A 27,708-nucleotide genomic window follows, 5' to 3' on the forward strand; every position below is an offset into this window, starting at 1 on the left:
TGCCGATGCACAGAAAGCGTCCATAGCCACAAGTCCGTACCGCGTGACGTCATCACGTCCCGCCGTTCGACGTCCGCCGTACGGTTTGCGCGCCGGGAGGAGGGCGACGCCGGCCACGGAAAGAGTCGACTACCCTGGACGGGACTTCAAAAGGTGGTTGTTACTCGGACAACGACGGCTAGGTATCCGCGTGTCTATCGTCCTCTTTCTTTCCCTCCCGGGGACCTCCGGAGATAGTTGGACTACATCCTTTACCAGTCCAGCGGCTGGGTATGATGGGCCCTGTAGTCCAGGGCGAAGGAAAGAAGGAAGCAAGGCAGAGATTATAAATGTTATGAACGTTGTAAAGACCCAATTCTGTGCCTGAGACTGGGGACGTTCGGCAGGCTGCCCCAAAAGATGGCTGGTTTCATTTCTGGGAGTTTTGGGTTGGTTTGATTTTTGTAAAGGAAAATCTGGACTTGATGGGCAGAGATATTTCAGGGTTCTGTCCCTTTGGAGCTGAGAGCAAATGAAGGGTCCTGAGTGCCTGTCTTAAGTCTTTATTTGGTCTTGGGGGTGCCACCTGAAGTTGTGGATGCTCAACCAGGAAAGTTATTTATCTAGAATGGAAGATTCCTGCCCTGTCGGGGGTGGAGGTGCGGGCTGGGTGGACTAGAAGTCTACCCCAAATCTTTATCCTTAAACTATCTACCGTGGACCTCACCCCATTCCTAAGAGGTCTGTAAGGAGGCGTGTCATAAGCGCACCAGCGTGCCTACCGTCCCTGTCCTACTGTCCCCATTTATTTGTACTCATTTCTTATGTATATACGTATATCTGCTTATACTTATATGTTTATATGTTATAGTCATACTTATACTTGTTTTCACATACATACATACATACATACATACATACATACATGCTTGACAAACCAAAATAAATAAAATAAATAAGTCCTTCAGGATCCTTTTCAACCCTGGGTTTATGGGAACCTAAACGAAACAAATCCAAGAATAGGTTACCAACAAAGCAGAGGTTTTAGGAAGCAAGGATGTTTTGGAAAGTCAGCTCCCAACACCTTCAAGACTAAAAGGTGTCAGGTCTTCTGAATTGATTTTGGGTTGTCTTTGAGCAGTCTTTTAAAGTTTGGCTTAGCCCAGTGGTTAGTTTATATAGGAAAGGGAAAGGGTAGACTGCTGTTGTAAGCTAGGATGTGCAAAAGTGGCCTAGGGAGAAAGAATGCACTTTTCTAAATAAGAAACAAAAGCATAATAATTATATATGCCTAAATATAGCTGCATGGCGACATGATCAAATGTGCAACTCTAAAGGGAACTCACCATGTTTAAGCAGAAATTGGACCTGCTGTCTTTGTTTCTTTAAGGACTCCTGCACTGATCAGTTATATGCCCAAAATGAACTCTTCTGCCTCTGTAGTCCTACAAATCTATGAAATGTAAGATTTTGAGCGTGATAATTAATTTGTAGATGGAGGACCCCAATGTAATTTAACTTCAATATGTCAATAGAAAACCATTAATATATTAAACATCTGTATCCAACAGATTTGTGTCCTCTTTGACACCCATTTTCCTTTTTCTACCGTAATAGTTTCATTCTCTTGCACTTCAGGATGTCTACACCGCCTCTAGCAGGGCCAGGATTGCCTCCTGGTTCATTTTCTGGGCCTCAGGGTCAGGCTGCACGAGAAGTAAACACAGCTTCGTTGTGTCGCATTGGCCAAGAGACTGTGCAGGACATTGTATTCCGCACAATGGAAATCTTCCAGCTGTTAAGAAATATGCAGGTAAGTAATCACCTGTCTGAATAATGTTATTCTATTTTCTTCTTTTGTAGAAAACCTGAATTAAATTGAAAAAAGTGCACAGTGAAAAACATCAGCAAAACAACTTTGGTATTCAGAAAAGGAAGTCTTTGCCTCCTACATATTTTCATTAAAAAAAAACCCGGCTTTTAACGATTTATCTGCCTTTCTCCCCAGATAATTTACTTTTAAAATTAGAGAATCTTAGCTTCACTAGGAATATAGTAAAGGAGGCAGATAATTCTTTTCTAATTAATCTGCTTTTGGAGAGAATTCATTTTGAGTTCAAGATTTCTTTTAGACAAAATGGGCTGCTGAAAACAGACCAATTACATATTCTAGTTAAAATATAGGTAAGTAATTTATAAATTGATAATAGCAGGTATGTAAGTTTTCTTTGGGTTTTTTTTACTTAATGTAGTAAATAACCTTCTTGCTTCTACTTATTTGCATATACCTTAATTGCAGCTTTACCAGATGGTAAATGTCACTTTATTATTCTATAGAAATAGAATAACAGAGTTGGAAGGGACCTTGGAGGTCTTCTAGTCAAACCCCCTGCTTAGGCAGGAAACGCTACACTACTTCAGTCAAATGGTTATCCAACATCTTAAAAACTTCCAGTGTTGGAGCATTCACAATTTATGGAGGCAAGTTGTTCTATTGATTAATTGTTCTAACTGTCAGGAAATTTCTCCTTAGTTCTAAGTTGCTTCTCTCCTTGATTAGTTTCCACCCATTGCTTCTTGTCCTACCCTCAGGTGCTTTGGAGAATAACTTGACTCCCCCTTCTTTGTGGCAGTATTCCAAGCGCAGTATTCCAAGTGTGGTCTTACCAAGGCATTACAAAGTGGTAATAGCACTTCATGTGATCTTGATTCTATCCCTTTGTTTATGCAGCTTAGAACAGTGTTGGCTTTTTTGGCAGCTGATGCACACTGCTGGCTATAGTTGGTAGATTTGTAGGATTTTCCCATATTCACTTTTATTTCTAAGAATAATTCTTCCCCAGTTTTTAATCTTTAAATTGTAAAATAATTACCCTAACTTTTCTTTTTATTTTGATTTCTTAGGATTATTTTTTAATGTGATTCATATTTCCACTGAATTTGTTGAGAATGTCAATGTATTCAGCCAGTATTCTTTTAGCAATCAAGAGTTTTTATACGGACTGTTTTTAAAACATATTTTACAGTCCCTTGCATCCTAAAAAAATACAATTCTCCAGTTGCAGAATAATATTCTTTATTCAAAATTTAAGAAAAAAATTATCAAAGAAAATTGTTTTGATGTGCCCCTTGAATTTAACATGTTTATATATGTTCAACTAATCGCTATCAGATTCTCTTAATGCAGAAATTTTGAAGATGAAGGCTATGATCCCCTTCCTCTTTTCAGGACTTTGCGAGCAAACCTAAGGGGAATCACAAATTTGGTGGTGCCTTTGCATACAACGTAACATTGGTGTCAGAACTTGCTCATAATATGCTTGGACAAGCTAACGACAAGATCAAAATTTTCTTTAACTCCTGTTATAAGGCAGAAATATCGATCCAGAATAAATATGAAAAGTGGTCATGTTAAAAATAGAATCCCAGAGTTTAGGAATGATGCAGAATTATGCAGTCACACATATCCCATTAAAATCTGTTTTAAATGTTCTTGTTTTATTATTACACTGTTTCAGTAGCTAAACTGCCTTTCTAGGATATTACATAATAACTTTGGCATTACAGCAACCGATCCCTATCAACGTCCAAGGATCAGTGGGACTACCCATAACTGTTATTTGTTTGTTTGTTTGTTTGTTTGTTTATGTCACTGTGTTTATTTGGTTTGCCAGCTGTGCCTACATTCTGAGTTATACGGTAGAATGAACTGTGTCTTACCAGCAATGATTCACTGCGCGTGTCACACATTCCATACCTTCACTTTCCTTTTTCCTTTTGTCGGTCTGCCAAGGCAGACAGGAACTCTCTGCACAGATGTGATCAATTTGTATTTTTACTTTCTTTACAATAAAATGTTTTTCTTAGAATATACCTCGGGTTTATTTTGCTTATTTCAAAAGTATGCTTCAAGGATATGACAAGATCCACACCTCATTAATTTACAGGGCGGAATTCACACCCTGACAGATTATTTATGCATTTTCTATGGCTACCCATCTCAGTCAAGAGATGCTACATAGTTCTTAATTCTATTAGCTAAAATAGTATTTATTAAATTATTTTCATAAACTTAACTGTTTGGGTGTCAAGGAACACTGAAGCTTCATGAAGGCATCAATGAGCTGAAGAGCTTCAAAAGTTGTGGGTTGCCTTCAAAAGTTGTGGGTGCTTCATCACTAGAGGTTTTTAAAAAGAGACTAGACAGCCATTTGTCTCAAAAGGCATAGGGTTTCCTGCTTGGTGTGGGAGTTAGACTAGAAGACCTCCAAGGTCCCTTCCAGGTCTATTCTGACTATGACTAGATTGTGGACCTCTGTATTAGAGGCATCTGGAACTATTTTTAGAAAATAGGAGTGGGAACATGCTAATAATCAAAGTCCTACTTGCAGACTTACTATCAGCCTATATGATATATGAAATATTATTCTACTTCTAAACTGCCTGATGAATCAGATTTCTCTGATCTGTCATAAGATATGCAAAGATTTTCTTAAAATAAGAGGAAAATGCTTCTAGTAGGATCTTCTCAGAAGTAGCTCTGACTATGGAATTCTTTTCCAGAAGAAATTCAGCTGATATTCAAAAACATATTTTGTAGGCAAGTGAGATAATTTAATAGTGGTGGTTTAATTTTTGATTATTATTTTCTATTATGTTGCATGCTTCAGTGAAAGGAAGTATAGACATTGGATAACATTTATTCTAAATAAATGGAATGAAGCTCAGATAGCTTTGGAAACTAACAAAGTTTTTGTCAAAAACTTTTCATGCTTGTGGAAAAAATGAGTGAGGTTTTCTTTTGTCATTGTATATTTTCAAGGATGGCTAAAATTTGATTTCTTGCTATTAAATGTTCGAATATTCCAGCTTCCAAATGGTGTCACCTACCATACTGGCACTTATCAAGATAGATTGGGAAAGCTGCAAGAACATCTACGCCAGCTCTCAATACTGTTTCGGAAACTCAGATTGGTATACGATAAGTGCAATGAAAATTGTGCAGGACTTGAACCCATTCCAATAGAGGTAAGTGAAATGGAGAGGAGAGACAGGCACAAATATCTACACCAGTGGTGGGACTCAAATATTTTTACTACCAGTTCTGTGGGTGTGGCTTGGTGGGCGTGACGGGGGAAAGGATACTGTAAAGTTTCCACCCCCACTCCAGGAGAAGGTTACTGCAAAATCCCCATTTCCTCCCAATCAAGTGGGACTAGGGAGGCAGAGAATAGATGGGGGTGGGGCCAATCAGGTGGCTACCCACCCAAACTACCCAAAATTTTCACTACCGGTTCTCCAGAACTGGTCAGAACTTGCTGAATACCACCTCATCCAGACCTGAAGAAGAGGGAAGCTGATTTGTTTCCAAATCTCATTTATTCTAAAATCCCCAAATTCTCCATGTGAAACCTGGATTAAAATGGATACACCCAAATGCTAGTAATAAATACTGAAAAAATCTTGACTTAATGGCTCATTGGGAAAGGAGGGTTCCATTAAATACAAATGTCTGTAAAGTTCAAATTTATCTTGTTTATATCCATTTATATTGTTTGCATAATTACCTAACTGATGCAAATAGCACCATTAGCACTAAAACTTCAATTTAGTAGACAAATCCTCAATTTAATAGACATTTGTCTGCTAAATGGAATGAAGCCCAAATGAAATCTTTGTCCACTATATCTGAAGTCCACTCAGCTGAGGTCCATTAAACCAAGAGCTTAGAAATAATTCTCTCTGCAAAAATACTCTCCTGCTTTACCTCAATTGTCACAACAAAGAGAGGGGAAATGATTTTATTGCTCTTACTGTAACACTACTGAGAGCTGATGTACTGAAGATCACTGAAGGATCTGCCAGAAGATCCAGATCAGCTTACATACGGTATCCATCATGATTTCCATATGGTGAAACTTAATGTATTTTCTGCTTATGGCTTTTGATCGTGGTTGAAAAAAAGTTTTAGGGAGTTTGCAAGTTGGTAAAAGGGAAAGTATATATTTATTGTTTGGAGACTTCTTACATCTAAAAAACCAGATCGTATAATATAAACGCTGTTAGAAAAAGAAACATTTTTGTGATTTCATATTTACCATAATTAACATTGTTATGACATAGCTTCTCACGCCAGATTCCTCCAGATATTCTCTGTCTTAATATATGGTGTGTGCCTCCCCCCCCATTTATAGCAGCTCATTCCTTACGTGGAAGAGGATGGATTTAAACATGATGACCGAGGAGCCACCAACCAGCTACTCTTTGCTAGTGAAGAAAGACGGGAAATCATGGAAGTTATCAAGGTAGACCATATTCTATTTGGGGTACCTTTTTGTGTAATTGTAAGCCAAATATGAGAGGGATGCGGGGGTTCAGTGACACTGAACCACTTGTCGATCAGAAAGGTCCTCAGTTTGGCGGTTCGAATCCCTACCACTGCGTAATGGAGTGAGCTCCCGATACTTGTCCCAGCTTCTGCCAACCTAGCAGTTCGAAAGCATGTAAAAATGCAAGTAGAAAAATAGGAACCACCTTTGGTGAGAAGGTAACACTGTTCCATGCACCTTCAGCATTTAGTCATGCCGACTACATGACCTCAGAGACGTCTTCAGACAGCTCTGGCTCTTTGGCTTTGAAATGGAGATGAGCACCGCCCCCTAGAGTCAGGAACAAGTAGCCCATATATGCGAAGGGAACTTTTACCTTAAGCCAAATATATATTTTTGACTCATTGAAAACAAAGATTAGTAAGTAGAGCCCAGGGCACAAATGTTGGTTTATACTCATGAAAAAGAAATAGAACAGAATATAAAACAGAATATTCTTTATTGGCCAAGTGTGATTGGACACATAAGGAATTTGTCTCTGGTGCATAAGCTCTACATATACAAATAAGCAACAAAGCGATAAATCATAGGATATAATCATAAATCATAAGATACAACCAACAAAGTATAGTCATAAAATATCAATAGGAGTAGTTAATAGGAAAGATGGGAAGGATAATAATAATACAGTCCTGCTACATGGTTAGATATCCTTAGGCATAGACAGTGCTGTGGGAATTAGGTGTTTAGCAGAGTGATGGCATGAGGAAAGAAACTGTTTTTGTGTCTAATTGTTTTGGCATGTAATGTCCTATAGTGGTATTCTGAGGGTAGAAATTGAAACAGTTTATGTCCAGTTTATGGGAGGAGTCTGTAGATAGATCTATCTGTCTGTCTGTCTATCTATCTATCTATCTATCTATCTATCTATCTATCTATCTATCTATCTATCTATCTATCTATCTATCCACCCATCCATCCATCCATCCATCCATCCATCTTTTTTGAACAACTGCCATTGAAGGTGCTTATACAGAGATTCTGTAGCAAACATTTCAGAACATTCCAGAACTTTTATTTTTTCATTAAATTGTTTTAATTTGTAAAGTAGCCAAGTTGGCTTATCAAGCATATTGATAAACAAATTTAAAAAAATTATAAATAAATTTAGAATCCTAGAATGGTCTGAAATGTTTGCTACACGGTCTCAGCCAGTTTGGTCTAATGGTTAAGGCACCAGACTAGAAAGCAGGAGACTTTAAGTTCAAGTCCCAACATAGCCATGAAATCCAGCTGGATGAGTTTGGACCAGTCACTATCTCTCAGCCCGACCCACCTCACATAATCGTTAATTGTGAGGAAAATAGAAGGAAGAAGTATGTTGGATACATTTGCTACCTCAAGTTATTTCTAAAAATAATAAAGGCAAGATACAAAGAAATTTCATTTTTCTCTTTTAGTTGTATATTAATTTTCCAGGATATTACATTACACTGTTTTATTTATTTAAAGATTACATTAGAAATATATATTCCTCCTCCTAGGGCCATATATGGCAATTCTGTATTTTTACATTTTGAGATGATGATATTCTGGATATCCTTAACTGATCATGAATTAATATTTGTTGCCGATTTTTATTAAATGCTAATTCTTTTAGGACACTATCATTTTATGTTTTGAAAATTAATTATGTGTCTGGGGAAACCAATCAAACCTTAGAAATTCTACTTAAGTCCCAAATGCTCCTCTTGTAAGTCTTTCTGGTTCTGTGCCCTCATTGTAGATGCTCAGTCCTTGTAGCCACTTCATTCATTAGCCATGGTCTGGATTTGTATTAATTAAAAATATTAAAATTACCCTCTTTTTTCTATTTAAGTTGATTTGCTGGGACTCCTGGCTTATAATGGTTTGATGAATTTTGTTAGGTGCTTTATTCGTAAATTTACTGTGTGATAACCATTCAGTCATTTGCTTGGTCTTTCTATTTGTATAAGAATGGGGCTGGTTATTTATTCATGGAACACTAATTGAAAAAAAAAAAGAGTGCATTCTTCTAAAAAGACCTATTTTCTTTCTTCAACTGGACTTTTCTATCAAATGTCCCACATTATTCTCCCTTGAATTCCTATTGTCCATTGATAGTTACTTTTTATTAGAGTAAACTCTATGCAGTTCTTGGTACTCTCCAAGCTTGATTGTTTGCTTGCAGACATTTTATTACCCAACCAGGCAACATCATCAATGCAAGCGGGTGTAGAGTTTTGCTGCCTGTTTATATGCAGTAGCTTATAAGAATTTCTGTTTGGAACTTCAAATATCCGTATTTGTTAAGTGCATATAAACTGCTAATGAGGTGGCTGGATGGATTCACCGAAGCAGTAGGCGTGAGCTTAAATGGACTCTGGGGGGATGATAGAGGATAGGAAGGCCTGGAAGAACGTTGTCCATGGGGTTGCGATGGGTCGGACACGACTTCGCAACTAACAACAAATCTGCTAATTTGAAGAAAGATTCATTTTGGGCAGAAAGTCTACAGCTTCCTCCAAAATTAACATCTGACCCTGAGGTTCGACCATCCATAAGTACCTCTCTATTCCTGACATTTAAAGAAAGTCATGGATGTGCTCAATCATTTAACAACGTAGATCAATTTAGAGCATTCTATATATTTTTCCAGACACTATTTGTTTCCTTCGAAGGATTATCAGTTTTTACTTTTTGGAGAGAAATTGCATGTCATTTTTTAAAAAACCAGTAACAGTTGATGGGATCAAATATCTGTAGGTAAATATTTGTCTGTGGAGAGCAAGCGACTGTTAGCTTTGCATTGGTAGGTTTTGCTGTAAAAGGAGGCCGTAGAGCAGAGATAAGTAGAAAGATAGGGATAGAGAGATATATTTTCTACTTGGTATTTAAAAGATGAAAAAGAGCTTGTGTGTTTCTTTAAAATAATAAGCCACGCTGAGTTGTATTCAACTGGTACCCTTGAATAAAATTATTTATCCCCTGAAGGGAAAGCTTTTATCTCAGGAACGATTATTTTTTTTATCTCCCTGTCACCTCTCTAACTTACTTATTTTCCCCCAGTGTTTGTTCTAAAGGACCTGAATAATTGGGTGTTGTTGCACGGAGAAGAGAAGGATAACCATTTAGGCACATCCCGATATTTATTCCATCTCTCTGCTACCGTCAGAAGCTGCCATAAGATCAAAAAGCCATTGTCAGCAGAAAGATGCCAGCTGTTTATAATCCAGTATATATTCAGTTTCACCTACATAGGCCTCAAATTAATTGTCGCAGTGGGCAGAGTTTTCCTTGGTTCACTGATTTAACTCTCGCAGAACAAAGTTTGTAGGCATAAGCATACACAAATGTTAGGCTTGCAGGGAACAATCTTTTATGGCAGGTTTGCGCAGTGGCATGATGAACCTATAATAGAAATAAGAAAAGCTTCAGGAACCAAGGATGATAGAAGGCCAGACGGAATAGAGTAAGAGTCCTGTTCTCCCTCTTCTTGTCCATCTCTGGATAAGGCTTTGATTTCAGAGATCTTGAGAGTTGGACGCATGGTTGTTGAATGGTCAGGATACAGGAAAGATGATAGGAATGAAAAACTCTGTCTCTGCCCCTGAACTATTTTCTGCAAAGTGACGTGCAGTTTTGCACGGAGGGGGATTGTGTGAGTCTGTCATAATTTCTTCATGGCAGGAGGGAGGGGGACGCACGCTCTTTATGCTAAAGATGGAATCAAATTTTCAGCTTTGGTGTTAAAATCTACAGTTGCAAATTAACTTCCACGTTAATGCAGCTGTCAAATTAGCATTTATGATTAAGGTACTTGAAGTGTGATGTCTTTTAGCCATTTGTCTGCGAAACTGATCCTTGAGTTGACAAAGATAAATGCACAAATAAGATGAGGTAAGGTCTTGCGATACAAAAATCATTGAATGAAAAGTGGAAAATTGGGGTCCAGAGGACTTTGGCTGCAATCCGTCAAGGCAGAGCAGTGGTTTTCAGCCTTGGCAACTTTTAAGATGTGTGGGCTTCATTTCCCAGAATGCCCATCCAGCATCCTAAAGTAGCCAAGGTTGAAAAATATTGGGACAGAGCAGGGGTCGGCAATTAAACATTCAAAGAGCCATTTGGACCTGTTTCCCACAGAAAAGAAAACACAGGGAGCCACAAAACTCTTTCCACACCTGACTATTTCCTGAGCAGCCACAAAACAAGCATATGTAGTTGAATTAAAAGTTCTGTTTTCTTCTGAAACTTTTCTTGGATTTATCCATAGTTGGCCTTCCGGGGTCAAAGAGCTCAATAAATCACGTTCTGGCGGGTGTCACACATTGGCAGTTGTGACGCATATTTTGAAAGACAGGGAGCCACAGCAGAGGAATGAAAGAGCCACGTGCGGCTCCAGAGCCGCAGTTTGCTCACCCCTGGGATAGAGCAAAGATAGGGATCCTTTTATGTGATTCTGTCAGCCATAATCCAGAATGGTTAACATGGAATAGCTGCCCTGTGGGTGATGACCAGGGACAAAACATTCGTTTACTTGCAGAAAAAAAGGGGACAGATAAGCTGTGTCGTTCATCTCCGATGCCTTAAATATTCTCACTCAATGCTCTGGGTAAGCATACATATATAAAAATGAACGGTGAATAGGGAGTCTAAAAAGCTCTGAGCTCCAGCAGTCTTATTTGCAACATCCCTGTGCAAAACTAATTCGAGTGTTCATATGGAAATGCCAGACCACAGCCCTAATTCAAGTGTGATTAGAAATGCATAGAATAAAAAGTGACTGCATTGGCTGGTTCAGCCTCAGCCTCGCTTCCTGCCATTTGGCCTTCCGTGTAGTAATATAGACAGACACCCTGCGTGATTAAGAACCCTGATTGCGTTGAATTCTAAATTGCATTGGAAACCTTCAAATTTATGGAGAATAATGGGCCAGGCAAGCCAGGTACAGCATAGTCAATGAAGCCCTGGGCTGTCGGCATTTTTGTTGTTGTTGTTCATCGTTTCCTTTCTTCCAGCATAAAGATATAATTCATGCATTATATATAGTCGTCTTTTGACTGCAGACTTCCCCCCCCCCACACACACACAATAAAGCTACAAATCCCTGTGTTTTTTTAAAAAATTATTTCAGTCATTAAAATATCTCGGAAAGGTGAAAAATTGCTTTCAAAAGAACCAGTCTGACATTTCAGTTTCTGTCATTGCCAATTAGTGAGAAAAAGGATGCAAGGAAGCATTGGATTTCAATATAAAGGAGTGCCTAGATGTTTTTTAAAAAGCAACAACAACAAAAAAGCCAAATAGCGCAGTGTGAATTTGGAAAAAGCAAAGTATTAGACTAAATTAATAATGCAACATTACATAGGATTTTACTGTAATATAAATTTATGCGAGTGCTTTGCGTTCTTTAACTGTTCATATATTTTACAATCTCTTTGGGGGAGGTTATACCTTTTGCCCTTGTAGACAAATGCTGATTTGTTTATCATCCTTCTTGGAGTGATCTGGTACGAGGAATTTCATAAATGTTTGTGATATAATTTAATCACTTCTTTAAAAAGTACAGTGGTATCACTGCGTTATGATTTTTGCCTTGAAACTTCACCGCCAACCTCTTTTTGCCCTTCAAAAAAAAAATTGCAATATATTCTCCTGGTTTTAAATATATATATATATATATTTTGGGAGGGCACTTTTTCAAAGTAATGGGATAAATATTTATTAGTTTCTACAGAGCAACCCTGCTTGGAATAAACAGCCTGACTGATACCACACGCAAAACACTTGCTCATATGTGCACTACTGCTTTGGCTTCGGCTTCATTTGCAGTTCTATGGCTCAGTCAGGTGCATTGAGCTTCGTAGAACCTAAAACTGAATAGACATGCACAGGCCTGTATCATCAAGCCTAAAGCAGCTTTGTATTACCTCCGGGGTCCCCAACCGCTGTGGACCAGCACTGGACCGCAGCATGCCGGAAACCGGGCCACTCACACAAGTGAAGTGTGCAGTGGGATGCAGACCGCTTGAGAAACCACACCCCCTCCAGTCCACAGAAAAACTTCTTTCCATGGAACCCGTCCTTGGCATCCAAAATGTGTTACATGTTGCCACTCTTTGTAATATTTTCCAGCATAAAACCAAAGGGAAAGAAGAAAGTTGCTGCCCTGTTCTCAGAGCAGTGCTCTACCATCCTGCTCCCTCAGATAGCAATAGCATTTAGACTTGCAGTTTATAGAGCCAGCCTATTGCCCCCAACAATCTGGTTCCTCATTTTACCCGCCTCGGAAGGATGGAAGGCTGAGTCAACCTTGAGCCTGGTGGGATTCGAACTGCCAAATTGCAGGCAGCTGGCAGTCAGCAGAAGTAGCCTGCAGTACTGCACTCTTAACCACTGCGCTACCATGGCTCATTGATGATACAGGCCTGTGCATTAGAGTGAGTAATCCTCACTCTAATAATGGTTAGTTTACTAACGATTCAAAGTTACAACAGCACTGGAAAAAGTGACCTGCGGACCAACCTCAAAGTTATGACCGTTGCACCACCCTCACAGTCACATGATTGCAATTCAGGCACGTGGGAGCCAGCTGGCATTTATCGTGGTTGCAGCTTTCCGCAATTCCAATTTGCAGTCTTCCCAGCTGACAAGCAAAGTCGATGGGGAAGCTGGCAGAGAAGGTCACAAATCATGATGACTGGATGTTTCACTCAATGACTGCAGTAATTCCCTTAATGACCGCAGCAAAATAGGTTGGGTATGGTTACATGTTGCTTCACTTAATGACCGTACTGCCTAAAGATAATGTTTCCGGTCCCAATTGTGGTTGGAATTTGAGGACTATTGAAAGTTAATAAATAATTGGTGCCAGAGGAGGGAATGGTACCCCAGAGTAGCCATATTTTCTAGGGAGAGAGCCAAGATTGTTTGACATCCTCCAAGGTTACAATGAAAATTAGGAATAGCTTTCTTAACGTTTAGTTTATTTTGGATAAGTGTAACAGGCAGATGGATTCAGCACGTCGCACACATGACTTTTGCATCGCTTTGAAGAAACTTCAGTGCTTAAACTTGCGAATGGCATAAATTCTTAACAGATGTAAATCACCCCCATTGTTCCTTATCTGACAGTCGCTATTTATTTATTGGATTTTTATGCTACCACAATCGTGTGACTCTTGGCGCTACACAAATAATCACAGTATAATTAATATAATGGAAAAGAACAGGACCAATCAAATCAATGTTAACTTACAAGCGGAGCAATCTATAGGAATTCCTATGATGTTATCCAATTAATTTTAAAAAGTGTTCCAGAAAAACTCTACCTTGAGCTGGTTTCTCAAGGCCAACAATATCAGAGCAAAATTTTATTTCCAGGGAAAGGCTGCTCCATGACGAAGGAGCACGTCTTCTTGAGAGTCACCTCAGCACCCTCCATTTCCCAGTTCTGGTCATAAATTGCTGTATTCCAGGATATTAGTATCAGACAGGAGACCGCAATGGCTCATGTAAGAGTCGCTGGGCCTACACACTGCTGAGGTTGGTGGCTCGATTTCTGTGTGCGAATAAACCACTTAGGGATAAGAAAGGAGCCTCCCCCCATTGCCTAACACCATTCAGGCATCCCGTGGGTAAAGATAACACCGCCTGAAAAAAATCCTTTCACAGGCAGCCAGCCACCTCTGTGATCCCTGGCTAACACATGCCATACGCTAAAAAAAAAGTATATATCAGGAAATGTAATTGAAATAGAAGGTTATGAAAGTCCTATACAGCAGGGGTCTGCAACCTCCGGTCGGTGGACCAGCACTGGTTCGTGGCATGCCAGAAACCGGGCCGCAGAAACAAGCGAAACCCCATCCACAGGATGCACGCAGCACACAAAACTATACATACACACACACACCCCAGGACCATGAAAAAAACCTCCCCTGGAACTGGTCCCTGGTGCCCAAAAGGTTTGGGGGGGGGGAGCTGCTATACAGGTAGTTCTCGTTTGGCATCTGCTCTGTTTAGTGACTTCAAAATCATGATGGTGCTGAATAAGCAACTTTACAACCAGTCCTCGTGCTTGCAACCATGGCAGCATCCTCCAGTCACATGATAGTTATCTGGACAGTTCACAGCCAGCTTCTGACAAGTGAATCTGACTGTGAAATTGCATGTCTTGCTTAACAACTGCAGGTGATTTGCTTAATGATTGCAGTGGAAGCAAGGGCGTAAGCCTATCACAATCACATGACGTCTTGCTTAATATCTTAGCGATGAAATTCCCAATCCCAGTTGTGGTCTTTAAGCAAGGACTACCTGTAAAGGATTTCATTGAGTAAAACCAGCAATTCTTGGAAATCTACTGATAACTGATGCAGGACGCAGGTATGATGTGTCCCACTGCTAGTTATAAGCAGGTTGCTTCATTTTGTGTCAGGCGCCATTTCTGAGTGATTGTGTAAAGCTAATTGGACTACTCCAGCGTGTGTTGACTCTGTCAGTTACCATTGCAAGGTCCCCCACTCCAGGTAGAGAGATTTCCCGGTTACAGCCTTCACATACTTACACAACGTTAATCTTGATACAGGATGAGCCCTGTCACAGATAGGCTTTTTCGGAGACAGTTCCATCCTTTCCAGAGTTAAGACCAAGACAGCAGAAAACCTTAGTCTGAAAACAACTTTGAGCTTGACTTCAGCATGTTTACTCCTATCCAGACCCCAACAACCTCCAGGTGTTGAGAAAAGACTTTGCACTTCCAGAATAACCCAAGATAGTAATTCACAATTGGATATCATCAGCATCTTGATAGTGATGGCCCCATGGATAAGGTTTATATGTTGCTTCATGTTGAACAACAACACAAAATGCTATAGGACTTTAGGTGAAGGTAAAGGTTCCCCTCGCACATATATGCTAGTCGTTCCCGACTCTAGGGGGCGGTGCACATCTCTGTTTCAAAGCCGAAGAGCTGTCCGAAGACGTCTCCGTGGTCATGTGGCCGGCATGCCTAAACGCCAAAGGCGCACGGAACACTGTTACCTTCCCACCAAAAGTGTTTCCTATTTTTCTACTTGCATTTTTACATGCTTTCAAACTGCTAGGTTGGCAGAAGCTGGGACAAGTAACGGGAGTTCACTCCGTTACGCAACACTAGGGATTTGAACCGCCAAATTGCCGACCTTTCTGATTAACAAGCTATTTTTTGAAAAAGATGTCATGGCCCCATTTCTGTCAAGTCCAGTCTAAATCCGACATTCTTCTCATGTTATGCTGGGAAAACTTTGGGAAACAATGAATGAAACCAGGTAACTTTCCCTGATTGTCTTCAAACATTCTTCAAAAAAAGATTTTTGAACCTGTGAAGTACAACACTTAAGGGATCTGTCACTAGAGATAACCAACACCTTTTTCCCAGCTCACCTGTAACTTGCTCACTGGGATTGAAGTGTTGAATGGGTAGAGCGCTTTCCCTTGATTCCCGAATGACAATTAAAACTTCCAAAGCTGCTTTGTTGTTCTCCACACAGAGAATTTCATTTCTTCCTTAGTATTAGCTTGCACTATTATCTCTTTTGGCAACCTTTTAAACTGGGATTGCTAACTTGAGCTTTGGTTGAACTAAGGCCCACCTTAGACAAAATCTGAATGGAAACTTTTCTGGGTCAGCATTTGATTCTTTGAAGGGCACCGAGGCTCGCTCTGTTCGTTGCCCTCTATGGAGGGCCAGCCGAAGTAGGCAGCATGAACCGTGTGTACCATTTCTGAATCAATATTTAATTTGCACTTCCCTGTCAATGATGCAGACATATATTGAAGTGAATTAAATTGGCTGGAAGTCAAGGCTGCCTTTCACTGTAACCTACGCAGTCCGAAGCTGACATTTTATCAGCCTTTTAGTATTTGTGCTACATTTCAAACCAGGTCACCTTAAACCAGCTTCCTCAACCTGGGGCAATCTAGATGGTTGGATCTGAACTCCCATCAAATCTCGGCCAGCTTTTTGGCAGAGATGGCCGAATGTGATGCGAGTTGAACCTCGGGACATTTGGAAGGTGCCAACCTGGGAAAAGCCGCACAATTCGTTGCATAATCATAGCAAATTTCACACATCAGAATTCTGTGTAAGACTATCTTTTCTTCTCCTTCCCCTTCCTCTTTTTTTGTTCAATGGCTTAGGGAAGGTCACCTTGATTCCGAGAACATTATGCACTTGTGCTAGCACTTTTCACGGGTTGTTACTGATGAGAAGGCTGTTGTTTTTGTTTCTTAGGAGGGGTGGGGGGAAGCAAACTTACTTTGCAGTACCAAATATTCATGAGCAAATCTCTTCCCTCTCCACACCCCATTTATAATCTGAAAAGAAATCTGGAAGCCACTGAGATATTCTTGCCATCTGAATAATTTAAAATGTGTCAGGTTTCTTTTGCCGAAAGGACTTACTATTTAAATTAAAGAGCCAGATTCAGGGGAGCTGAATGGTTTTTTGGTGGTGTTGTTTTTTTGTACAAATTACATTCTGGATGCATTTCCCTCTTACGCATATGATATTTCTGGAATTCCAATCTATTGCATTTTTTAAAAAAATATGTTTATGTACTTGTGCTTAAGGCGTCTCTTTTATACTACGCTGCTTGCCTTTTGCTGCAAGTCCTAAGATTTATTTTGCCATTTTCTCTTTTCACTTTTTAAAGAACCAAGGCCAAGTTGTAGAGGTGATCTTTCATTGTGTAGAAATGGGTTCAACACAGTATAATGTTGTCAGTGACCTGGCTTTTGTCTTTGGCTAGCCTGTTGTTGATGACTGAGTAGCATTGATGACAGCCTATATACTTAGCCAGAACTAGCAGCAGGATCTTCCACACTGCTCTTCACCTGTCTTTTTTCCTGACTGCGTGGATTTTAACTAACTTTTACATACCAACTGTATGCAAAAGCATTTTGAATTCAGAGTATCTTGAGTTCTGAATGAGCTGGTCCAATCTTGAAGGGACCCAACCTGTCCTGTGTTCTAAGCTCTCAATGATCCTCAACTTGAAACATGGTTGATCAGAAATCAAAATACTTCTGATATTTTGAACACCCTGTACCCATTTCATACCAACTAGGTCTTACACATTTACACAGAAATTTCCTACAGATTATATTTCTTGTGGGCCTAAGCACAATTTTTAATTCTGTGTCATCAAAGTCTGGCTCAGGTGGTGATGACTACATAACACTTAGAACTTAGATATTGCTTCACAGTGCTTTACAGCCCTCTCTAAGCAGTTTACAGAGTCAGAGTATTGCCCCCAACAATCTGGGTCCTCAGTTGACCGAACTTGGAAGGATGGAAGGCTGAGTCAACCTTGAGCCTGGTAAGATTTGAACTGCCAAATTGCAGGCAGCCGTAGGCAGCAGAAGTAGCATGTAGTTCTGCACTCTAACCACTGTGCTACCATGGCTCATGGGCAAGGGATTGTCATCTTGAACTATCTCCAGCAATTAGATTTTTAAGGGCAGTTTTGTAATCTACTTTGGCTCATTTACTATCAATTGTGAATCGCTCCAAGTTTTCTAATCCAGTTATTACAGTAGGTTCTTGTTAATCAAGTGCTTTAAGGAACTATTATAACCAGATATCCTTTTAACTTAGCCAAAAGATCTGATATTTCTCTACATAATGCAAAGCTAGATATCTAGAGGCAAGGTAAAAGGTGCGTCTAACGTGCATACTTGCATTCAATGTCAGAAAGTAGGTACAAAACGGCAGTTGTGATTTCATGCCACACTTTTGTCACTGTTGTGATTTGTTGTGAATCCCTGTAGTTTAATATGTTAAAATGCATTATATATTTGGATAGGGTCTAAACAAAAGCTTTGCTGTAGGTAATGATAGGAAGGTAAAGCTCTTTATCATATTCGCTATCCTGTTCATTTCACATTTTTATATAATGTTGATTTCATACTCTTTTTTTTAATTTCATTTCGATTCTTTGGTACAAGTATGTGTATTAATCTTTTCCAACCTAGGCGACACATTTTTGTTCCATATTTGTTGCAATAGAGCTGTTAGTACTTTTACTGATATACTATTTGCCCAGGTTGTTTTCCTATTTAATTCTAGATGTTTCTATATGTATTCATTCTCTGCAGTGTTTCTGTTCTATTTTAAAAAAGATCTTCCTACAGTCTTTCCGTCTTTCTTCAGCTTTATTTGCCCCCATTAAGTCTCTTCCACAGTTACTTTTCATTACTTTCATCTAAAAATTGTCTTTCCTTTCTTGTTGTTTTTTTGTTAGCGTCCTTCATTAGTTTCCTCGTGTTTTCTTCTTTGTGTCCATACTCAATCGTCAATCCCTTCTTGTTTTTCAAAATTTTCATATTCCTTTTTTTTTCTTTTTGGTTATCATGTTAACTTGTTTTAAAAACAACTTGGATATTTTTCCCTTTGAAATTTTGACAATAGTTTTCCACTTCACAGATCTTATCTCTTCAGTAGCTCTCTTTTTCCATGTAAATTAAGCACCCCGAATCTGTTCTCTACTTTGATTTTATATTCTTGCTGGTACATTTACTTTTTTATTTTTGTTTTAATTTCACCTGTACATTTCTCTCTCTACAGAATTATACATGGCCTCAAACTTGTTAGCATTTCATAAGCAGACCATTACTCTAATTTGCATTTGGCTTCCCATGCCTCTGTTTGGGCCAATTTTATATTCCAGTTGCCCATTGTATTGCAATATATTTTCTTGCATTTAACACCTCTTAAATGTTCATAGAATTTTTCAGTCTTCTACAATGATAGCTGCAGCAAGCACATATTCTTTCTAACATTGATGTCCATTGGATGTTTGCCAATTCTAATGGATACTGTTACCATTGGATTGATGCCATTGGATTGTAAAGAGCATAGTGGCTCACATGGTTAGGATGCTGGTTTGACAAGCAGCAAGCCTGCGTTTGAGACCCAAGTTCTGCCATGGAGCGGTGTGAGCTCTCATCCTTTGCTCCAGCTGCTAATAGGGACATGAAAGGGAGGCTGCAACTGGGCATGTCCTGGGCAATGGTGACATCACCGGCTCATCCTTTCCACCCAGAAAGGCCTTGGTGCTTCTGACACGAGTGCAATGCGATTGGATTGTAACCAAGCACATATTCAGCTATCATGGCTTTTCAGATGTTATTTCCCCAAAGGTGCTTTGGAGTTCAGAAGAGTTTAAACATTAGCAATTGTCTATAAAGCAGCTGGGTCTTTTTCTGGGATTGCCTGGCTGCCTGCCATAGCTGTTCTGAAATGCCAGGAAAAGATGCATCTGCTTCAAAAGATTGCAGACACTTTGCAACTTGTACTCTCTGAAATCAACTCAGAATTACTTGCATAGTCAAATTAGTAACGCCCTTTGGAACATCATTCTTTTGGCAGTGGCCTTAATGCTTTGCACAACCACCTGATTTAAAAAGGCTTCCACTTCTCCGAGCTTCCCTTATTTCTAAAACATCCACTGCACTTTGCATCAGCTATTACAATTTATCTTTGCTTCAGTCTTTTTTGCATTCCCTGTTCTCTGTCCTTTTGAGATGTAAAAACTCCTCTGGCATAATCACTACTGGTAGCTATTAAAGTTGACAATATCGCCTCCAAACCTACTTGTGAAAAATTCAGCATTCTTCTCTGGTAATTAGAGAAGTCCTTTCAGCTCTCGTCACCTACTTGTGTAGATATTTCAGCCATGCCCATAATGGGTATTTCTTTGTCTGCAACCTTAGTTATTGTCTGGGTTCCAAATAGCATCCGAAAGTAAATCGGAGTCCGAGGCAAAGGATTCCTCAAAGTTCCAATTTATTAAGAGAGCCATGTTGGTCATCTGGGAAACCCCGAATCTGAAACCTTTCAGGTTTTCCGACCCAGTTGAAAGTTCAAGATCCTGCCCCAACACCCACAAGTCCATCACATGGTCCAATCTTCCACTGCCACGTTGGCACCTTCCACCCATCCAGTTCCGGCCAGGTGCAGAGACAAAGGATGACCTTGGATTTCTAGAAATAATTTTGTTATGGCTACATATCACCCAACTCAGTATAATCCCCCCCTCCTATTTTCCCACAATAGAAAACGCATAGTAGAATAATAGAAAGTGTGGCAGGCCTGAAGTCCAAAGAAGAAAAGATGGCTTGCAGGCCTGACAATTATATGAGTTGCAGTTGCCTTCTTCCAGGTTTGGTTTTGAAGTTTCTAGTGGATTGGTTTCTTTCATCCCTCCAAAGACTTCTTCTCCTCTCCCTTCTGTGAACTATATTTCACTTCGACCCTCTCCTTTTTACCTTATTGTCAGTGATGACCTCGGGTTTAAATCTACCTTGCTCTCAAGAAGCTGCTGGAGCTACTGAGCCCTCCCACCATATAAAGTCCTCATCTTCTGGGAGAGCGTACGCCCTTCTAAAATGTCTTGAGCTACTAACACTCTTTAAAGTGAGAGAACATTTAATGGTATGTTTATCAACTAGCAAAGTTAGCACTTGGGGTTGAGAAATCATACATTTGATCAGTGGAGCTTTAAAAAAAATCTTTTCAGGTCGCAGCAAGAGGGGAAGGAATGTTTGGGCATCGAAACCTGGTATCGATCCCTCCCTCTTTCTGAATCCAAATCCTTGGATTTTTTTTTAAAGGCCTGCTATTTGAAACAAGAGGAACCAAAGATGGTGTCAGGGTTAGGGTTAGGGTTCTCCCACTTTCCCACTTCGCATTTTCCCACAGTAGAAAGTGTGGCAGGCTTGAGATCCAAAAAGAAAAGATGGCTTGCAGGTCTGACAGATGGATGAGTTCCTGTTTATCTCGACTGGAAGAATGCTTTGCTTATTTATTTGTTTGTTTATTACTTCTCCCCTCAAAAAGATGTTATAGGGCTATGATGGCAAACCTATGGCACTCGTGCCAAAGGTAGCACACAGAGCCCTCTCTGAGGGCACGGGCGCCGTCGCCAGCTGCTCTTCCGGGTTCCGTCATGCGCATGTGCGCCGGCCAGCTGCTCTCTTCCGGGTTCCGGTGCGCGCATGCTGTCATCTTTTCTATTACCTATCTCCTTTTCTACTTATGACTATAACTTTGTTGCTTGTATCTTTACGTTTTGTATTGTTTTATTTAGTTTCCTAGTATGATTTGTGTTGATTCTATCACTAAGTGTTGTATCTTATGATTTATGATGAATGTATTTTTATGATGACTATGATCAGGATTTATCACGTATAGCTTTTACGTACAATGAGAGCTTATGCACCAAAGACAAATTCCTTGTGTGTCTCTTGGACAATAAAGAATATTCTATTCTATTTCTTTTCTATTCTAGTTCTGTTCTATTCTGCCATTTGTTTATTATTTATTTATTTTAGGGATTGCCCATCTCCTTCACAAAGAAACACACAGAGGCAGGTGTGCAAGTCAAATGTAAAAGCATAAAAAACTATATATAAAATTTTATTAGGAGGCCAAGAGAGTTATAATTCCAAGTTAAGAGGTGAGGGGGAGAGTTTTCAAGGCACCTGTATGAACCCCAAGCAAGACAGCAGATCCAGTTCTTCAGGCATTTCTGAAAGGCCGGGAGAGTGAGGAACCACTTCACTTTGGGGTGGTTGGGTAGGATGTGCCAAAGACTGAAGGCAACGGCACAGAAGGTCCTCTTCCAGGATCCTGCCAGTCGAAATCCTTTAATTTCAGCGTCCCTCCCTTCCTGACCAGTGGGACGGGCTGAGGTAATGAGGCAAGGATGGTTATGCAGTAGATCACCTCAGTGAAGACTGATTGTGCTAGTAAAACATAGAAGTGCACTTTTTGTGAAGGAGGAGTTAACAAGGCTGGCAATACAGCAGCTGTAACAAAACGGACCTATGTACAATACAATACAATACAATACAACACAATACAATACAATAGTAGGGTTGAAAGGGACCTTGGAGGCCTTCTAGTCCAACCCTCTGCCTAGGCAGGAAACCCTATACCGTTTCAGACAAATGGCTATCCAACATCTTCTTAAAGACTTCCAGTGTTGGGGCATTCACTTCTGGAGGCAAGCTGTTCCACTGATTAATTGTTCTAACTGTCAGGAAATTTCTCCTCAGTTCTAAGCTGCTTCTCTCCTTGATTAGTTTCCACCCATTGCTTCTTGTTCTACCCTCAGGTGCCTTGGAGAATAGTTTGACTCCCTCTTCTTTGTGGCAACCCCTGAGATATTGGAACACTGCTATCATGTCCCCCCTAGTCCTTCTTTCTCTTAAGCTAGACATACCCAGTTCCTGCAACCGTTCTTCATATGTTTTAGTCTCCAGTCCCCTAATCATCTTTGTTGCTCTTCTCTGCACTCTTTCTAGAGTCTCCACATCTTTTTTACATCGTGGCGACCAGAACTGAATGCAGTATTCCAAGTGTGGCCTTACCAAGGCATTATAAAGTGGTATTAACACTTCACGTGATCTTGATTCTATCCCTCTGTTGATGCAAGCTAGAACTGTGTTGTCTACAATTTTACAATGTAGCCAAATGTTGTCTACAATTTTTCTGTGTGTATGGTCCTAAAACTAGAAGCAGAGGGGAAATGCCTCTACCAGAAAAAAAAGGACATATAAATCATTAACTATAAAATTACTTTATATACAAACACATCTTTCTTCTCCATTTGAAGTTCTGAAATCATTCTCTTACCGGGGCTGTGTATTAATGTGTGTTTTCTAGATTACTTCGTCGTCGTCTTGATTTTCTGTTCAAGATTTACCTGCTATTATTTGACATGCTTAAAAAGCATCTCTCCAGACAGCTGTCCCCGTGACAAATGGCTGGCAAAAGAAGAGCTAGTAAACTTTATAGGATTTCATTCTTTAGAGCACTTCTAAAATACAAAAGAAAAAGGTTGCCCAGATAATTTGAATTTATTTTCCACCAGCCATAATATGCATTTTTTTTCCTCTGCTGTAAAAATAAAGTATGTTTCTCATTGTAACTTTATTGCAGAGGTTTTATTACAGCTACAGCAGCTGAAAAGTAATTAAGTTTAGCTGTTGGAAATGGACTTTTCACCAGATATGAAAGAAATTCAACAATTTCTCACATTTAACTCATTGAAAGGAGTGGGGCGGGGGACGGGACAGGGAGAGAGCCTCTACGAAATATTTAAAGTTTCCTCAACAAAACGTATCTTGAGTTTGATCTATAACAAGTGTTTTTCAAACTTGGCAACTTTAAGATGTGTGGGCTTCAGCTCCCAGAATTCCCCAGCCAGTTTTGAGGTAGAAAGTTGAAGTTCCAATGTTAAAGTTGCCAAGTCAAGATCATATGACGTATTACCACTATACAAAACCATAGTAAGACCACATCTGGAGTACTGCATCCAGTTTTGTTCACCACATTATAAAATAGACGTTGGGACTTTGGAAAAAGTGCAGAAAAGAGCAACTAAGATGATTAAGGGCCTAGAGACTAAAACACATGAAGAACGGTTGTAAGAATTGAGTATAGCTGGTCTAGGGAAAAGAAGGACCAGAGGGGACATGATAGCAGTGTTCCAATATTTCCAAGAAGAGGGGGTCAACCTATTTTCCAAAGCAGCAGAAGGCAAAACCAGAAACAATGGATGGAAACTACTTAAGGAGAGAAGCAACTAGATACCTAAGGAGAAACTTCCTAACAGGGAGAAAAATTAACAAGTGGAATGGTTTGCTTTCAGAAGTTGTGAGTGTTCCACCACTGGAGTCTTTTAAGAAGAGACTGGACAACCATTTGTCTGAAATGGTATAGGGTCTCCTGCTTGAGCAAGGGGTTGGTTTGAAGACCTCAAAGGTGCCTTCCAACTCTGTTATTCTGTAGCTTTGAAAAGCACTGATCTATAATATGAAATGGGCTTTAGAAAGGTTTAGTACAGCCCTGTTAACTTAATATAGACATGAAATACATTGCAATATTTGGAGGTATTGAACTAACCAAACAACACAAAGCAAAATCCATTGAGCACTATCTAGTTTAAAAGTCACAGCATGGTATGGCATTCCTGTTGCAGTCTGGAGAGAACCCCATGGGGCAGTTGAGAAGGAAAGCCACACAGTGTGTAGCACTAAAATCTAAAGAGCTGAACCCCAGGAAAAACATTCATCCGATAAAATATGCCTGAGTAGGCATGGCTCCTATCTTTAACTGCAAATTCAGATTGAGCTTGCTAACCTAGGAGGCAAAATGCTATGCAGCCGAACCAAATTGAACATTATTACTTTGGGACTGAATGTAAAATGGATTTGGGGGGGAGGGGGAGAATGAGTATTACATTCTTTATGCAGAGAGATCTAAGTGACATCACACTGTGAGACTGAAATTGCAAATGCCTCAGTTCTCAGTCATAGAGAAAGCACATACTAAGCTATAATTTTTGGCCTTGGCAAAAATCAAACTGCTTCAATGCCACATTTGACAGAACTTTGTAGTAACTTAATTCATCTCTACGCCAGTCATTAGTACAAACCTATTTGTACAATGCTTTGCGGAGGCAGTCCGGTTTTGTGGCGTTAAACAGATGGTTTTAAATTGGGAAAGGAAGGGGCTGCTTTGTCTTCACTTACTATGGTTTTCTTTTCCTTTGTTCCTTAAATATTGAGGGTAAAATTCAAGCCCTTGTGGCCTCAGATGAAATGCTGCTCAACTCTGGGTTTTAATTTCTGAGTAGATATGGCAAACCTACTTACAGTAATAAATAAATATAAATGCATGCTAGGTTCAGATAAATTAGTCACCATCTTTTAAAACGACGGGCAAATGCAGGTAAAAGTTGTCTTTGTTACTAAAATCCCTGCTGAGCAGAATGGTGCCTTAGACTTCTATTTCTAGTTCCAACGAGTTATTGGTAGATCTTTCAAACCTAATTGAATTCTGCTTGATTATTCATTTTCATGCAACAGGATTACTCTCAGCTGGAAATCAAGTTTATATTGGCAAAGCTGCAGAGCTGGTAGGGCTTTTTTCCCCCCCATGGCTCCATCTACCAGTTGTTAATCCTTCCAAGATGTAAGCATCATTCTACTCTAAAGTAGAATCTTCCAGTGAGTTTCTCCTTCAAAGAGGCAGTGTGGGTATTGCAAAGCTTTGCTCCCATGTTTAAAACCAGTTCCTGCAGTAGGGATCATTCTGTAATCCCCCTGTACATTCTCTGCATGGTTTAAGAACCCTGGAAAATGAAGGGCTGAACTTTTGCATGGACCCTTCATGGGTAAATAAAGAACTTCCCAGGTACTTATCATGTTCCCCCAATAATAAGGCAGGGGCTTATTTTCTTTTGACCCCCGAAATAAGTGCTTGGCCTTATTTTCAGGGAAGTCTTATTATTTTTGAGGTGCAGGAGGCAGTGAGCATGGTTGCTGCTGTGTTGCAATATTATCAGGGAGGGCTTATTTTAGCTCATGCGCTCAAAAGCCCAATTGGGCTTGTTATCCGGGGAGGTTTTATTTTCGGGGAAACAGGGTATTTATTCCACAATATTGAAAGGTGCATGCTAGGGGCTAAATCAGTGTATGGAATTTGTTGCTTTCCAGATACTATTGAATGTCAGTTTTTAGCATGCATGGCTAGTAGTGAGGCAACCTGGTTAAATCAGTAGGATTTGAATGGCAAAGGGTTTTCTATCTCTGACATAAATATAGTCTTATAATATCCTTTTTCTTTTCTTTTTTTTTTTCTTTTCTATTCTTTTCTGCCATTGTTGACTCCTGGCAATTGCCTGGACTAATCCCTACAGTTTTCTTGGCAAGGCTGCAGAAGTGGTTTGTCACTGCCTACTTCCTGGGGTTAGGAGAACAGGACTACTAAGTCCAAGGTCACCCAGCTGGCTTCATCTCTTAAGGCGGGACTAGAACTCACAGTCTCCTGGTTTCTTAACCACAATCCCAAACTGCCTCTCCTATCATCTTCATATTGCCTCTTTCCTACCTGATCAGAGCCCGTGTTTTCCTTATTTTCAGTGCTCTTATTCCTGTAGCCCCTATATTGACATAAGCTTGCTAACGGGGGAATATCTTTTTAAGAAAGGAGATATGTGCTGCTTTATTCCAAATAGGCATAGAAGTTGTAGCCTACAGTTGGGAAATCAAGATAGGCCAAACCACGCTCTTCTTTGACTGCCTCTTAACTCATTCTCTTTCCAGACAATGGCTATCGGCCATTAATCTTGAGCTTTCTACCTTGATTTGGCACGGAGCAATAGACGTGTTTTTTTTTTTTTTTTTTTGCTGTCCTGCATACTGCCATTGCTTCAATTAAAATTCACAGTGTGTAGCCCAAACAAGCAGCGCTGTTGACAATTTATTCCCCCCCCCCCCCAATCTCTTTTCACAGAAACTGAAACAGAAGAATCAACAGCTGAAGCAAATCATGGATCAATTGCGGAATCTCATTTGGGACATAAACGCCATGTTGGCAATGAGGAACTGAATACATTTTCTTTCTACCTCATTGTGATATTTGATGTTATTTGTTAACAGAAGAATAACTTTTTAAAAGAAGACTACGGGTATTTGATGGCAGAAGGTTGCAGGCGGCCGTCGCAGCTGAAAATGGAGCTCGGTTTGACATCCCTGAGCTAGAAGGCTTCCTTTTTAAGTATGGTTAGATCAGAAGCTGTTGAGTCTGCCGAGACCTTCTTCTGGCTGGTGAGATATAGAGATTGAAAACTAGTTGGACAGTACAAGTGTGGAACGAAGACCATCTTGCAGTTGTTCCATGTTACCCAAACCCCAGGTTTATTGATTTATGGAATGTAGGAATCCCAGTCGGGTGTCATCCATTTGTTGGGAGTTTCATTGAGACGTGTTCTGCATGTGTTGGGGTCCAATCACTGCCATCCCTAAGTAGCTGTCAAGGATGGTGGAAAATATAGTCCCGTCTCCTTCAGATGCACCAAGCTGAAGCAAACAAGAAAGCCAGCCATTGTTTAGCAGGCACTGTGATTTGTATTGATGTTTTCACAGCCTAAGAAGGCAAACAGTTAATTTGCCAAGACAAACCTTTTTATCTTCTTTTGGGGGGGGGGGGGGGGAACTGGCAGCTGATATATTTCTTGAGTTGTTTGAAAAAAAAAGATGGTGTGATCAGGGGAAAAATTCCCTCTATTTGCAACTAAAGTATATACAAATCAAGCTGTCTCGATGCTATGCCTGGAAGTGTTGTGGGAATTTGTAAACAAACCCTCTGACAACTAATTTTATGGAATCAGAAACAGCTAAGGAAGTAATGAAACAGCAGACAAAAATAAATGATTCTTTTAAAATTGCCATTATGTAACTTGCTATTTAAACCTACAATTGTTTACTCAGAACTAAGCCTCCCTGACTCCGGTGGGATTGCACCTAGAGAAGGTGTGCTGGATTGGGA

General features: G+C 39.9%; 1 protein-coding gene across 5 annotated transcripts; it reads left to right on the forward strand.

Moving 5' to 3' along the window:
* On the forward strand, positions 1–27,608 carry MED30 (mediator complex subunit 30). Of its 5 annotated transcripts, none has more exons than XM_081952498.1 (5): positions 1–153; positions 1,618–1,792; positions 4,849–5,007; positions 6,174–6,284; positions 26,674–27,608. In XM_081952498.1, exons 2-5 carry the CDS (start codon positions 1,619–1,621, stop codon positions 26,767–26,769), a joined length of 540 nt encoding a protein of 179 aa, XP_081808624.1. In that variant the 5' UTR covers positions 1–153; position 1,618; the 3' UTR covers positions 26,770–27,608. The 5 variants fall into 5 exon arrangements, with proteins under 5 accessions (XP_081808624.1, XP_081808626.1, XP_081808625.1 ...); XM_081952500.1 differs by having other exon boundaries at positions 11–153; positions 1,597–1,792; XM_081952499.1 differs by having other exon boundaries at positions 13–182; positions 1,597–1,792.
* Positions 27,609–27,708: the final 100 nt, after the last annotated feature.

The sequence above is a fragment of the Natrix helvetica genome (assembly GCF_964273705.1).
Source record: "Natrix helvetica genome assembly, chromosome: 4".
Classification (NCBI taxonomy): domain Eukaryota; kingdom Metazoa; phylum Chordata; class Lepidosauria; order Squamata; family Natricidae; genus Natrix; species Natrix helvetica.